Genomic DNA, 14,375 nt, shown 5'->3' on the forward strand with positions numbered 1-14,375 from the left:
AAACTAAATATACTCTTACTATATGATCCAGTAATTGTGCTCCTTTGTATTTACCTAAAAGAGTTTAAAATATGTCCAACAAATACTTGCACACAGATGTTTATAGCAGCTTCACTCACAATTCCCAATGCTTGGAAGAAACCAAGATGTCCTTCAATGGGTAATGGATAAACTGTGGTACATCCAGATAATGGAATATTATTCAGTGCTAAAAAGAATGAGGTATAAAACTATGAAAAGACAGGAAGAAACCTTAAATACATATTACTAACTGCAAGAGCCATTCTGAAAAGACTTCATACTATATCATTCCAATTATATTAGTTTTGGAAGAAGCAAAACTATAGAGACAATAAAGAGATCAGTAGTTGCTAGAGGTTGGGAGGTGGAGGAAGAAGGAAATATGAATAAGTGGAGCATAGAGGATGTTTAGGGCAGTGAAAATACTCTGTATGATATAATAATAGATGTATATCATCATACATTTGTCCAAATCTACAGAACGTGCAACACCAAGAGCAAACCCTAAGGTAAACTATGGACTTGGAATGATCAATGTACGTTCGTCTTTGGTTAAAAAAAGATGTACTATTTGGCGAAGTGATCGTGATAATGGGGGAGGTTCTGCATATGTGGGGGCAGGGGGCATATGTAAAATCTTACATAAGATCTTCAACTTAACTGTAAACCTGAAACTGCTCTAAAAAAGAAGTCTTTAAAAAAAAGAGTTTGTAAGAGGGCACCTGGGTGGCTCAGTCGGTTAAGTGTCTGCCTTCAGCTCAGGTCATGATCTCATAATTGATTCCCATGTTGAGCTTCCCGCTCAGCTGGGAGTCTGCTTCTCCCTGTCCCTCACCCTCTCCCCCCCACACTCGTGTTCTAGATTGCTCTGTCTGTCTCTCTTTTTAACTCTCTCTCAAATACATAAATAAAATCCTAAAAAAAAAAAATTGTGAGGAATTCAAATGAAGCATACTTGCTGAACTTAAGACCTGATTCAAAACCCTCAAGTAAAGCAAAATATGCAGTTATTCAGTAAATCCAAGCCCATCTACCTAACTGAAACAGGTGACTCATCATTTAGAAAAAGGAAAACAGAAAGAGAAATTATCCCTACTTTCTTCTTTTATTATTCCAAAAGGATTGCTAATTTTGGTGTTCACTTAGGCACACATCTCGAGCCATCTTTTCTTAGATGTGAAAAACAGTAGAACGATCCAAGAATTTAAAGGCCAAGTACTGAAAGAGCCTCCCTGAAATTACCAGAGCAGGCTCACTGTTCCCACATCCACTGGGTAGTTGACATTCTTGCTTTATTTGCAAAAGTAAAGATGTGTTCATCTTCACCTCCAAAGGCAACACAACTCACTCAACTACCACCCCAACATGAGGTTTGTTTTGGGTTTGGGTTTGGTTTTGGTTTTTTCAGTTACCAGGATAGGTGATACATTTCCTCACTGTTCTCATTCTCTTTGTGAACAGTGACATGCATTTTCCAAGAAGTTGAGTGAAGCTAAAGATCCCGCTGGTGGCCACCGCACAGAGCAAAGGTAACCGCCTGCTATGAAATCAAACCATCGTGTTCAGACAGGACTGCCACATTGTACACTGAGATTCTCAGAACATTTCCTCTGTGAATTAGAGTCAAAACTCCCTCGGAATTTCTACCACATCTGTTCTCTATCATTAAGAAACTTCAGGGAGGATAGTTCCCCTTGACCTACTCCACTGTTATCCACACACTACTTTTGTGCAGTACATAATGTTTGGAGAATGAAAGGGTTGAGAAAGGGCACCTGGGTGGCTCAGTCGGTTAAGCGACTGCCTTCGGCTCAGGTCATGATCCTGGAGTCCTGGGATCGAGTCCCGCATCGGGCTCCCTGCTCGGCAGGGAGTCTGCTTCTCCCTCTGACCCTCCCCCCTCTCATGCGCTCTCTCTCTGTCTCTCATTCTCTCTCTCAAATAAATAAATAAATAAAAATAATAATAAAGAAAGGGTTGAGAAAGAGGGAGAAAGAGGAAGTAGTGATAACGGTGAGCCCCTAGACTCACCATTGGGAGTTAAGAGGAAGAAGAGATAAGAGTGGGAACCCCAGGCGTACAATGGGGAGGAAAAAGACTCTGCTCTTTGTACTGAAACTTCTTTCCCATGCTATTAGATTGGCCCCCTTCACACAGAATGCTTCTGAGACCACGTAATCTGGTTTTTCTCACTCTCCATATTTCTGTTGTTGGATTGATGTTAATGTAAATTCAATCGAAATGAAAGTAGCCCCTTCCTCTTTGTTTCTGAGAAACTCAACACCATGGAAGTATGTTCTGTCTTTACCGTCTGGCCAGTCTGAAGATCACCTGTGATCTGTGACCCTTATTTTGAAGGGACATCGATCATATTTTATGACCATTTCTCTGATCCACTGAGCTAAGCAATCAAGAATATATAGATTCAGCCATTAATCTTGTACCATAATCAGCTGAAGTTTATCTAGAGCATGTCCTATATGCGGTATGTAACAAACTTACTTTAAAGACTCTACCAACATGCCAACATTGTGTGCTAGCTGAAGCTTCAAAATCCTTTATGTGACATCCATTTAATAGCAGATCATCTGTGATGTTCGGATTCGGTGATTTAAGCATCATCCCCTCTGCTCGGCCTTTCCTGCTTTCCAACCTCATCTCCAGCTTATGCTCTATCTGCACCTCCCTCTCCTTTCTGTGGGCTTTAGTAAAGGTGGCTAGCCTTCCTCCGTCACCGTTTAGGCCACAGTACCTCTGTCCGTGACAAAGTTCAGGAAATCACCCCTCCGTTGTCATCACTTTGTAATAATTGTCATCTTTCTAGTTTACAAGCTTGCCTTACTGAGATGACTTTTTTAAGCTTATGACTGACAATATTGAAACAGCATGGAGTGAGGAGGGAGATATGCATGTATATTCTTTCTTCTTCTTGCCTTCTAAAAGAGTCGTATATCCTTTAATATTCGAGGACTTTATTAAAGGTCAAATATGAAGTTTATATTTAAGCTTTATAATCTTATATAGAAGTATAAAGTTTGTAAGCCTTCAAGAACCTATATTTAGTTTTTAGAGGTAGTAAGTTCCCTAAGTAAATCAAATTACCTAGATATGCCATGTTGGATACTATTAGTCATATCTCAAAGCACTGAATCTATGGAGCTGGTGTCAGATCTAAAGTCTGTGCTTTCCAATGCATATATTCGGCTGATAATTCCTTTGGGAGGTGTGATATATCTACCTACTTTATCGTCATTGTTGTTGTTACTTTTCTCTTATCATATGGGAACCGCCTGTAAAGAAGGCTTTCATGGTTCTTCATATTGTCCCTTTCATTCAAGCGTCTCCAGGAATTTGAGAGATGGAATTTATGTCCACGAGAATTAGGAACTTGACCGGTTGCTGGCACTTCCTTCATGTGTCATCATTATGATTAATCATTAATCCTACTGAGTGTTTAAAATTTCCAGGTAATGTGATAAGGGCTTTCCATGCAATGTCTCACTCTACACATCAATTCTACGAATCTGGCACTATTAACAATAATAGGATATAATATTTTCCTTTGAACTGTAGATCTCCATTTCATGTTTTAGAGGTTGAAGAGTTTTAAAAATAAACTTCCTCATTGTGTACATGAGAAAAATGAAGACTAAGGCAAAACTAACAGTAATCTTCAGTCCAAAGCTGGGTTTTTAGTGTATCATCTTGTCTCTTCTCTCTAAGAGTGAAACCTGACTTTCCCTGGCTGTAAATTTTAGATAACCACAGCCGCTGGCTCATGGAGTGACTGGGAGCATTAAATAAGCTAGTGCATAAAGCAGTGCTTGATATGTAAGAGTTTTATGCGTCCCATCGAGAACACTGGTATCATTGCCGATAATACTCTGAACCATTAACCTCTGTGATTTTCCTTGTCCGCATTTCCTTATATATGAGTGGTAGCCACATTACCATTAGGGACATTAGGACAATACAGGGGGGAAAAAAGTAAAAAGTGTTTGGCTGCCAAAATTGGCTTTTCATGCCCACACAATAAATTTGAAAGCCAAAATCTTTCAATTTGCCAAAGCCTCGTTAGAAAGGCTTTTGGAAATAAAAGCAGAAGGCCAAGAAAAAAGGAAACTGCAGAATTTATGCTGTAACAATCGATTGGAAAGAGAATGGAGGAAGGCCCAGCTCTCCCTCAAAAAACTACCTGAGAATTACCTGCACCAGGGGAGGGGTAATGAGGCTGATGGGTCAAGACTGTGGAAGGGTACATTAGGGTCAGAGGTGAAGACACTGAACACAGAAAGACCCTATGACCAGAGAGGCATTGGCCTGAACAGACTGCCAGCCACCACTGTCACCCTGGTCAGAAGTCGAGCCAATGCCTGCAGGGTTCCCACCGCCACCTGTGAGCACTACAGGTCCTCTGTGCCCTGGCTCCATGTCCTATTGTCCTTGTCTGTTGAGTGTTTTCAATTGATAAAGGTGACCACGCCATCCAGGTTTGCCCAGGGATGGCCCAGAAATGTAAGTCTATTGCTCATCTGTGTACACCTCTTGGCCCAGCATTATTGATTAGAGCTTCTCTATTATTTATATTTTATAAATTACATATACTTGACCTATCGACAACAGGCTGACTTTCCGCGGTCGATCATTTCACAGGTTTAGCACCTGTTCATCTCTTGAGTCTCTAAGTCTTATCTGAAGTGCTCCGAATAAGCACACCCCTTTATAGGACCCAGGACCTTTGCAGGGCCCCCAAAACACAGGGCGAGATCTTCGCCATTGAAAGAGGTAGTATGACCAGCGAAGACATGAAAACCCACTTGGGTGACACTGGACAGTGGTGACCACCTGTTTCACATCTCAAATGAAGCACAGTTATCTTAGCATCTTTCATTCACTTCGGGGCTTACCCTCCTTGTGCTCACGGTCAGGGCTCAAGAAAGGCTATCAAAACAACCTGACCGGTTGTTTTGTTACCATTGGCGGGGTAGCCAGAATGAGAAAGAGAAAATAATTCTATATCGTTTTTAAGTCCAGAAACGTGTACTAAAGGTACATGGTTGGTGTTACTAAATATGCCATCAATGCGTTTAATTGTGTAAGTCCTTATTCCTCCAAATGTTCTTCCAGCAGTGGGCAGAGTTGTGGCGGAGGAATACTTGGCAGAAAAGAATAGTGATACGTTGTTTTTTTTTTCAAGGTTTGATCCCAGGAATGTGGTGTAGTCTTCCAAAGTTTGAGTTGCCCCTTCCCCACAGACAAATTATCATAAATATGCAAAACCATGGCTCGAAGTGTGGGTGACTATGGACTATTTTTCTGTCGTGGCTTTGCAGGGTCAAATGTGGCCAGAACTGTTGAGTTTAGAACTCAGCTGCTGGGAGGTGCTGTTTGAGAAACAACCCAGCACCGTCGCTTGGGTTACACGAAGGGTTTGTTCCAAGCTTACTTTTTATTTGAGTCAAAATTGAAGTTGTTTGAGGCTTGACGATACTATTACCCCAGGAGAATTTTTTTTAGAACAAAAACCAAATATTTAAAAAATCTAACTTACCTCATAGAATTTTATATTATTTTTAATTCATATTATGTTTACATTTTTGTAAATTTAAATGAAGAATACCAATCCTTAGCGATCATCTATGGCTTCCTGAATTGAATACATTCTTTTGGGGAAGATTAAGAGCCATGAATTTAGAATAGCCCTTCCCATAAAGAAATGAATTCTTTTTAAAACGCTCATAAAATCGTTATTAAAATTAACCTCATTCTGAAACCTTGGCAAAGCCATAGCAAAAATGTCCTTTAAAATAATAAAATAAACCTATGTCAAAAATAGCTCTGGGACAGTAGAAAATTGTCATTAGAACATGACAATAAGAATTGCTGCAGGCGAGATCCATTGATGAATGCGACAATGAGTGGTCAAAACTTTAAGGAGAAATAAGATAGGTACATAACCTTTATTTATCTCTCCCTGTAAGTATTTATTCATCACTGAGGTGGCTATACTATATCTCCATAAATTCTCTGATAGTCCTTCCTCCAGGAAGTGGGGCTTAATCCCTTTCCTCTTGGGGATGGGCTGTACTTAATGATCATTTATAACAGATAGAATATGAAAAAGAAAAATAGTAATTTCTACTACAGGAACCTAGCAGACATCACCTTAACTAAGTGATCAAAGTTAGCCTCACCAGGATTAAGTTCTGTTGATAGCATGTACCCCCTGATATGATCTAATGAGAGGGATACTTTATCTCTGTGGTATTTTTCCTCCAAATCCAAAACCCCACTCCAATCATGAGAAAATGTCAGACAAACTCAACTTGAGGGACATTGTACAAACTATCTGACCAGTACTTTTCAAAAGTATCCAGATCGTTAAAAACAGGGAAGTTCTGAGAAAATGCTACAGACTGGACAAAATTAAGGAGACATCTTGACCAAACACAATGTGGTATCATCTATTGGATCCTGGAACAGAAAAAGCGCATTAGTGGAAAAACTGGTGAAATTCGATGTAGTCTAGTTAATAGTTTGTACAAAACTAATTTCTTAGTTTTGATGAATGGATGATAAATGGTTTTGTAAGATGTTAACTTTGGTGGAAGCTGGGTGAACGTAACATAGGGACTCTGTTATATCTTCTCAATCCCTAATTCTAAAATTATCTCAAAATAAGGAGTTTAAAAACATATCTGAGTATTAAAACAATGAAACTTATTTCTGTTAAGAATATTACCATGTAAGGGAATGCATAAATTAAATCCATTGCAAAAAACCCAAAACTGCTCTAAAAAAATAAAGCTTATTTAAAAAAAAAACAAACCCACGATACACCTATTTCTTGCCTTCAACCAATCTTTCTAATCCAGACAAATAATGGACTAAGTCAGAAACAAGTAGGCAAGTAGGAAGGATTCATTCAAAGGTGTAATTCCAGTGCAATTCCTTATCAGGAATCATCCTATAAATTTATGGAAGCAGGCACACTATAATCTCTTTTACTGAATTAATCAAATTAATATGGTTATAGTATAAACCTAAATAATGGGTAATACCAGCAGTCTCTTACTGAGCAGTCCCCCTCAACTTCCTCCCCCGATCATGAAAGCCAAGGAAAATATGACTAGAGTTGAAATGATCTCCAGCAAGTTATCTGCTCCTTTTTGCACATCCTTCTTCACAAAAGACAGAGATCAAATGCCGAAAGAAACTCAAGTCCTAATTAGAACTTACTGTTTCTCAGGAACAGGATCACTCTTACCATATAACGTGTCCTGAATTTGATTCCTGGAAGACTAGCGCAAAACTAAAAATTCTGGCAAAGTTACTGAGGTCATAGATCAAATGTACTTCACAAAGCTAATAAATTAGAATGATTTTATACATGGTAATATGGGTGATTTTCCTTTTTCTTACCTGCTTTTTTTGGTCCAAATCTTCAATAATGTATGTGTATTAAACCTATAAATTTTAAAACTTAAAAATATATTCATATATACTGAATGGAGCACTGGGTGTTGTACACAAACAATGACTCCTGGAACACTACATCAAAAACTAATGATGTCATGTATGGTGATTAACATAACATAATAAAATAAAATTAAAAAAATATTCATAATCCATGTTGTTCTGGATTTGAAAATGGAATGCAATATAGTCCAATGGAAAACTCTGAACTAACCTATCAGGTTAATGACATTTTTATCAGGGGCACTGTTTCCCATAATTCGATTTCTATAAAAATAATACAGTGCATTTTATTGATAATTCAGGAGTTAATTCACTTAACTGGAAAGTCATATAATCTCCACATTTTGCACTGATCAGGTTTTTTTAATTTTTGTTTTTCTAGAGTAGAATTCAGTGATTTCATTTATTTTATTTTTTCATCCACATAACTTATTTATTTTCTAACTGGAAGTTTGTACCTTCTGACACCCGTCACCCATTATACCCACCCCCCACCCCTTGCCTCTGGCAACCACCAACATGTTCTCTGTATCTATGAGCCTGTTTTTTTGGTTTATTTTTATTTTTGTTTTGTTTACTTTCTGGTTTCCACATGTAAGTGAAATCATATACTATTTGTCTTTCTCTGTCTGACTTATTTCACTTAGCACTTAAGATGCACCTATGTTGTCACAAATAGCAAGATTTCATTCTTTAATGGCTGAATAATATTCCAGTGTGTGTGTGTGTGTGTGTGTGTGTGTGTGTGTGTGTGTGTGTAAGTATCCATTTATCTATCAATGGACACTTAAGTTGTTTCCATATCTTGGCTACTGTAAATACTGCTGCAGTGAAGTAGGGGTGCACATATCTTTTTGAATTTGTGTTTTCACTTTCTTTGGATAAATACCTGAAGATTTTATTTACTTTAAAACCCTTAAACAATCAACTAAACCTGAAAAAGGCCTCAGGAGATTTCTTACCAACAGAGTTTAAAGTCGTTCCATCAATGGCCTGCCTCAATTGTTGCTAAATTACTTGGAGTAACTCTTCAAGTTATTCTGGTTTTTTTTAGGACTGAATCAAAATGTAATACAAATAATATTCAAAAAAGGAAATATACAGAGTTAAACTTAAAAGTCTTTTGAGCTACATTCCAAACTCAGTTACCCTTCTTTTTAACAATTTTTGGGGATGAGTACTCCAATCTAATTTTTTCTCATGAGTAACAAGGACATTTCAAGCATAATGAATGGTTCATCTACTAATATCCACTATGCAATCTTAAAAGAAGAATATAGGTCTGGATTCTATGTTTACTGATACAAAGGAACTATACCAGAATGGCAAACATACCCAAGAGAGTTTAGTCAGGGTACTACTGATTCTTGATTGCATGGTATAATCTGATTATGAATAGCAAATGATTAATGTACCAGAATAATACTGTCAGAACAAAGTGGATAAGAATGGTCTTTGGGGGCACCTGGGTGGCTCAGTCAGTTAAGTGTCTGACTTCGGCTCAGGTCCTGATCTCAGGGTCCTGGGATCAAGCCCCACGTTAGACTCCCCACTGGATGGGGAGTCTGCCTGTCTCTCCCTCTCCTTCTGTCCCTCCCTGCTCTGCTATGTGAGCTCTCGCTCTCTCTTTTCCTTCCAAATAAATAAATAAAATCTTTAAAAAAAAAGAATTGTCTTTTGGTTCATGAAATTTCTACTAAAAGTGTTGTATTACACAAAAACTACCTAGTTTTTTTTTTTTAACTGAAATAGAAATAAAGGGACTTTGGGTCAAGATGGTACAGTCACCTGAAGATCTGATGTACCCCCACATACAGGAATGACAGATGCAATGGAAAAATGGAAAACTCACAAGACATATTAGGACTTTAAACAAAATCTCCATGGACTTGATACAAATACAAAGCAGCGGGCAGAACTGAAGCCATAGGCTAATTGGTACTTGGTAACAGGTTCCTGGGGGTCAGGGCCCGGTTATGCTTTGGAAATCATGTTTTTAAACTCAGGCTACTGATTTCCAATATTTTCTCATAGCTTTCTGTTCTATTTTATGGTGATCATATCTTCTTGAGTCTCTGAGAGCAATAACTGAAGGTTGTATGTATGAGAAAGTTTGATTTTTTTATGGCTTTTTTTGGGAATTCTCTTTACTTTCCCCAATTATTACTACTTGCTCCCACTGTGTTTTTCTGTTTATTTGTCTTGGATTTTCTCTTTTATGTTGTTGTTTTCCCCATATGCTTGTTTATCTTAAGTTGTCTGTTCAGCTCTAAGAATGTAGCACTGAGGCTGGTTTGCATTCCCGCTGATGTCACATTTAGATTGACTTAAGTAGGTTGGTTTCCTTGTAATTCTTCCTGGGGTGGGAAATTGCACTGGGGCATTTGTGCTTGAGTGCCAACTGTTGTATTTCAATTTAGAGGGGGTGGGAAGGAAAAGCCAGGCAGGGAACCTCTGAAATGCCAATGAGGCAGAATTTACCATAAACTGACATTCACACTGGATGCCTTAGAAGTTTTCTTATAAGGTTCTGTTCACCTTTGGTAGAAAACAGCCTTACCAGGTTTTGCAGGAGAGCAAAATCTGGTTGCCTGTCTTCTGTGGATGGGGTGAGGGGAAGAGTTACTTTGCTAAACTCCATGCCTCACTTTCACTGCCTTCTCCTGACCCTGAGTCTCTGGGAAGTGTCCAACAAGATTATGGCTTCCTGTTCCTCTCTTATTAAAATAGATGATCAGAGAGCAATGTATAATGACAATATTCATTTCCCACCCAAGTGTTGAAAACTTCCCCAAATTTACAATAGAATGTTATGCGCTCAGCTCTGATATTTAAGAAACATTTACTGCTTAAAGGTCATTGGGATCTTTTGCCAGATCTTATCTTCCATTATGTAATCCAAATCCTTTATACAAAATCCATCATTCAAGCTCAGCTAACTAACTGGTACAGGCTCTCATGACTCAACCAGCCAGTGTCACCACCTTACAAATAAGTGTCCTTGGTCAGAGGACCAGGTGATAGAGTCACATTGGCAATGCAAACTCACTGTCGCTGTGGGAAATAACTCCAAGTACATGTTGTTTTGCTGATTGGTTGGTTGCGTGGTCTTCATTTAGGAAATTAAGTCATCATTAGTGAATTGTTCATGCTTTCTGCTTTGCCTTGGCATTTCTACACAAAATAAAAAACTTGCCCCAAACATAATCATCATGTTTAGAAATTGGTGTGGAAAACACCTGCACATGATGAAAGATATTCGTGCAACTGAACTGCAGGGAATGAAGAAAGAACCTTCAGACGAAAATTCTATGACTGCTATGAGACAGGAAGAGAAAAGAAGCTGGACTAATGCTTTCCCCTCTATATGGTGCAGAAGGAGCACCAGCGGTGACATTCAGCACAGCACAGAAAAACAATTTCCTCTTCCCAGTGTCATTTCTTTTTTACACCTAGTATTATCTGTTAGCCCCCGGCAGTGCTTTTCACCATAACGGAAGGTCACATCAAAGCAGCACATGTGGTATGGGATGACAGAAGTCACCAGGATATACAGCCCCTTTGAATAGGTCTTAGGACACTCTCCCATTTGCTGTAATCTGGATATAGTATAGGCAGCATGCTGGTAACCACACTTGACTCTTACTATCCAACATTAAATTCCCTCTGGAGGTAGTTTCATGGGAAATAGAAGAATTCATCCCTTCCTTCCAGTGATTGGTAAAGAGGTAAAGATATTTTTAGAATATCATATTTCAGAAGGTTTAGCAGGGTACTGTATTTGGAAAGAATCTGAGTCTCCATGACTTGCCATCTGGGTGATCTTGAGCAAATTACTTGAACATATTAAATTTCAATTCTCTCCTCTGTAAAATAGGAGCGATGATTTTTTTCCTTAGAAAGTTATATTGCAAAGAGTATGAGGTTTTATGTATATAATATGTAGCACAGAGGTAGACTAACCAAAAGACAGATAAAGCAAGTGTCTAGGGCAGAAGCAAAATAGGGGACTCCAAAATGAGAAGACAAACTAGGTACAATATTTGTGTTTTTAAAAGAAAATTATTGAATTGGTCATCTTAATTTTATTTATTTTATTTTCAAGATTTTATTTATTTGAGAGAAAGAGAGAGAGAGCATGAACAGGGGAAGGGGCAGAGGGAGAAGCAGTCTCCCCACTGAGCAGGGAGCCTGACTCGGACTCAGGGCTCCATCCCAGGACCCTGGGATCAGGACCTGAGCCGAAGGCAGATGCTTAACCGACTGAACCACCACCCAGGCACCCTGGTCGTTTTGATTTTAAAAAGCTTATTTATCTCTTACACCTTTAAAAATCTTTTTTTTGACACTCTGTTGTTGTCTTATTTTGAATTACATATAGGAATGGCATCATAGCAAACTCTGAAGGGTATTCATCTTCCTGTGGTCGCCTCTTCCCTCTCTGATCTCCATCCAGGACCCCACCCAAACACACATACTCAGTTGCTTCACTAAATTGGGAATGCTCAAACATTTTAATACAATTGTGCCAATGTACTTAGGAGCTCGCTTTGTTTTTATAGTGAGCTTTCCTTTTAAAATAATCCAAACCTAGTCATTCCTATGCTGGTCATGTTTGTTTATTTCTCACATGTGTCCTTTCGGCTTATGATGTTCTGTATTGCTCAGCATATCTATCGTCAAGCTCACGGACCCTGAGAACTAGCGGGCTTTCCCAGTCTGTTATGTGAGGAGAAAAACTATTCAAAAAACATAGAAAATTCATCACAATTGCATAGGTAGGAAATTTTTAAAAATATAATGGAACTCACAGGTATTCCCCGATTTGATTTTCTCTCAACGCGGTCAAATTGATGTACAGCAAAGCACACCAGGTAGGTGCTCATAGGGACAGACTTCCTGAAAGTTGTTCTATTCCACTTATTGTCCAACGACTCTTCTTTCTATTGAAAACAAAAGAAAACATTTTGTTGATCAAAAGATGAATCATGTACAAGACAGACAAATGATTTCTCCAAACCTGGCTTCTCAGTCCGGTTCGTCAGAGCTTAGGTATAACATTTCTTTTTACCCCTGAATGGTGATGTAAGAAAAAGACTGAAGGAAAAGGCATTTATTTTTAGTCCTGTGAAAGAGTGATTCAACTTTGCACTGTATGAGGTTTCCCAGGGAAAAAATACAACTTTGACTGTGATGTAGGAGTTGGTCTTTCTCCATTAAATACACCATCCCGACCATAACATTGGAGGGGAGACCAGCTCCATCAATGACGAGAAGGCTGGTGCTCCGTGCCTGGCACTCAGGAAGAGAGGAGCCAATAGGGATGCGGAAGGGCAGTCGCTGTACCAGGCATAGCAGGGTTCTGGGTTCTCTTTCCCATCGCTGGGGTCTCCCATCAAAGAGCCAAGGTATTATCACTAAAGTCACTGCCTTGGTTACCATGGACAGAGAGAAGGATTTCATTCTTTGCTGTCGCTATGGATTCTATCTGTCCGGTTTGCTGTCCATGCGAGCTTTGTCTTCCTAACTGCCAATCAGCAGTCCTACTCCATCCATGGATACTTGCCCAACTCCTGCTACCATTGTTTAAATACTTCCACATGCCCTGCAGCCACACAGTAGATCACCACTGGGGGAAGCTGGGAAGCTCTCACGGGGGGTTAAGGGAGGCAGGCTGGACTAGAATCGATCCTCCTTGACAAGCAAGCCTGCGAGTCCAAGTGCTGGGAGAGAAGTGTCTGAGCGCTGGCACAGTTACTCTACAGTGAGAACTAGCAGTGTCAGTTTTGACCACTTAACGACCCAGAATATTCTCCCTCTTCCGGGACTATTGCCTGGAACAAGTGACAGGGGAGGAAATATACTCTGCAAAATGCAAAGGTCATCTGGGAGGTCTAAAGCCAGAGGCTGGTAAGGTTTGCATCCACTTTCCTCCCACCTGCCCTCCTCCTTCCAGATGCAACATTCAAAGGGCCTTTTACCCTGACCCAGTCTCCTAAAGTAGTGGGTCAGACTTTAAGCGTGTCCTCTCCTCTTTCTTCTCTAGTCAAAACACAATGGGTCGGGTGACCAACACCAGAAGAAAACAAATTGATAAACGAGGCACAGACGGCTGACAACAATTTACTTTTTAACTCTCCTAAAGCTTTTGTTTGCTTTATTTTGTTCTTCTTTTTTTGAGGAGTATTTATCATTAAAAGGGATGAATTTCAATGATGCCATTTCAGATAGTGATTCAGAAAGATGGGAGATATAATTTAGGCCGGGTGTTTTTCTGGTATTAGGTAGGTGACAATTATATCTAAGGATGAGCCCGACCTTTTTACATGTCAATATATGTGCATTTATTGTATGTATAAGGTACAATACCCCCAACTTTAGGTAATGACGCTTTAGTTAGCTGCATTACCCGTTCTGTGGTTGAGGAGTGGTAACAGGGGAAAAAACTCCTAAGCCAATAATTATATAGACAGAACTTACTGGAGCCTATTTTTTGTTAACGTTTCATGAGGACTACTTGTTTACTAGAAAATCTATGGGCATGGGTTTTCTTGGACTTGGCTTCTATACTCCAATAGTTAAGTGATGGGTTTTTGCAGTAGCTCTGTCTTAAACACTGGGCTTATAGTCAACTGAAAACCAAGAACAGTGACCAGGCCCAGGAATATTTTGAAGTCTCTAATTCCGTGAGTTTGTCATTAGTCTGTCAGAACTAGGGGGTTCTTTCAGTTAGGCAGAGCCCAGCTGAGGAGTGTCTACTGTAGTCATTCTTGTTTGGAGCCCAACCATGGTTTTTTGACCTATGATATGTTAGGTTAAAGATTTTTAGGACTCAAAGAAAAGATATTGCCAAAATGTGTTTTCAAGCCTCTAAA

At 39.2% G+C, this 14,375-nt stretch overlaps 1 protein-coding gene across 1 annotated transcript in view; it reads right to left on the reverse strand.

Annotated features, from left to right (window-relative positions):
• Positions 1–14,375, reverse strand: part of ENPEP (glutamyl aminopeptidase) — an 82,266-nt gene that overhangs the window by 54,994 nt on the left and 12,897 nt on the right. Inside the window, exon 3 of the mRNA XM_028121320.2 lies at positions 12,312–12,443. Within this exon, the coding sequence (XP_027977121.1) occupies positions 12,312–12,443 (132 nt within the window). The remainder of the gene's footprint in view (positions 1–12,311; positions 12,444–14,375) is intronic.

Source organism: Eumetopias jubatus, unplaced genomic scaffold (genome assembly GCF_037043125.1).
Source record: "Eumetopias jubatus isolate StellerSeaLion01/CBP00866 unplaced genomic scaffold, mEumJub1_p1.0 scaffold_2, whole genome shotgun sequence".
NCBI classification, from domain to species: Eukaryota; Metazoa; Chordata; class Mammalia; order Carnivora; family Otariidae; genus Eumetopias; species Eumetopias jubatus.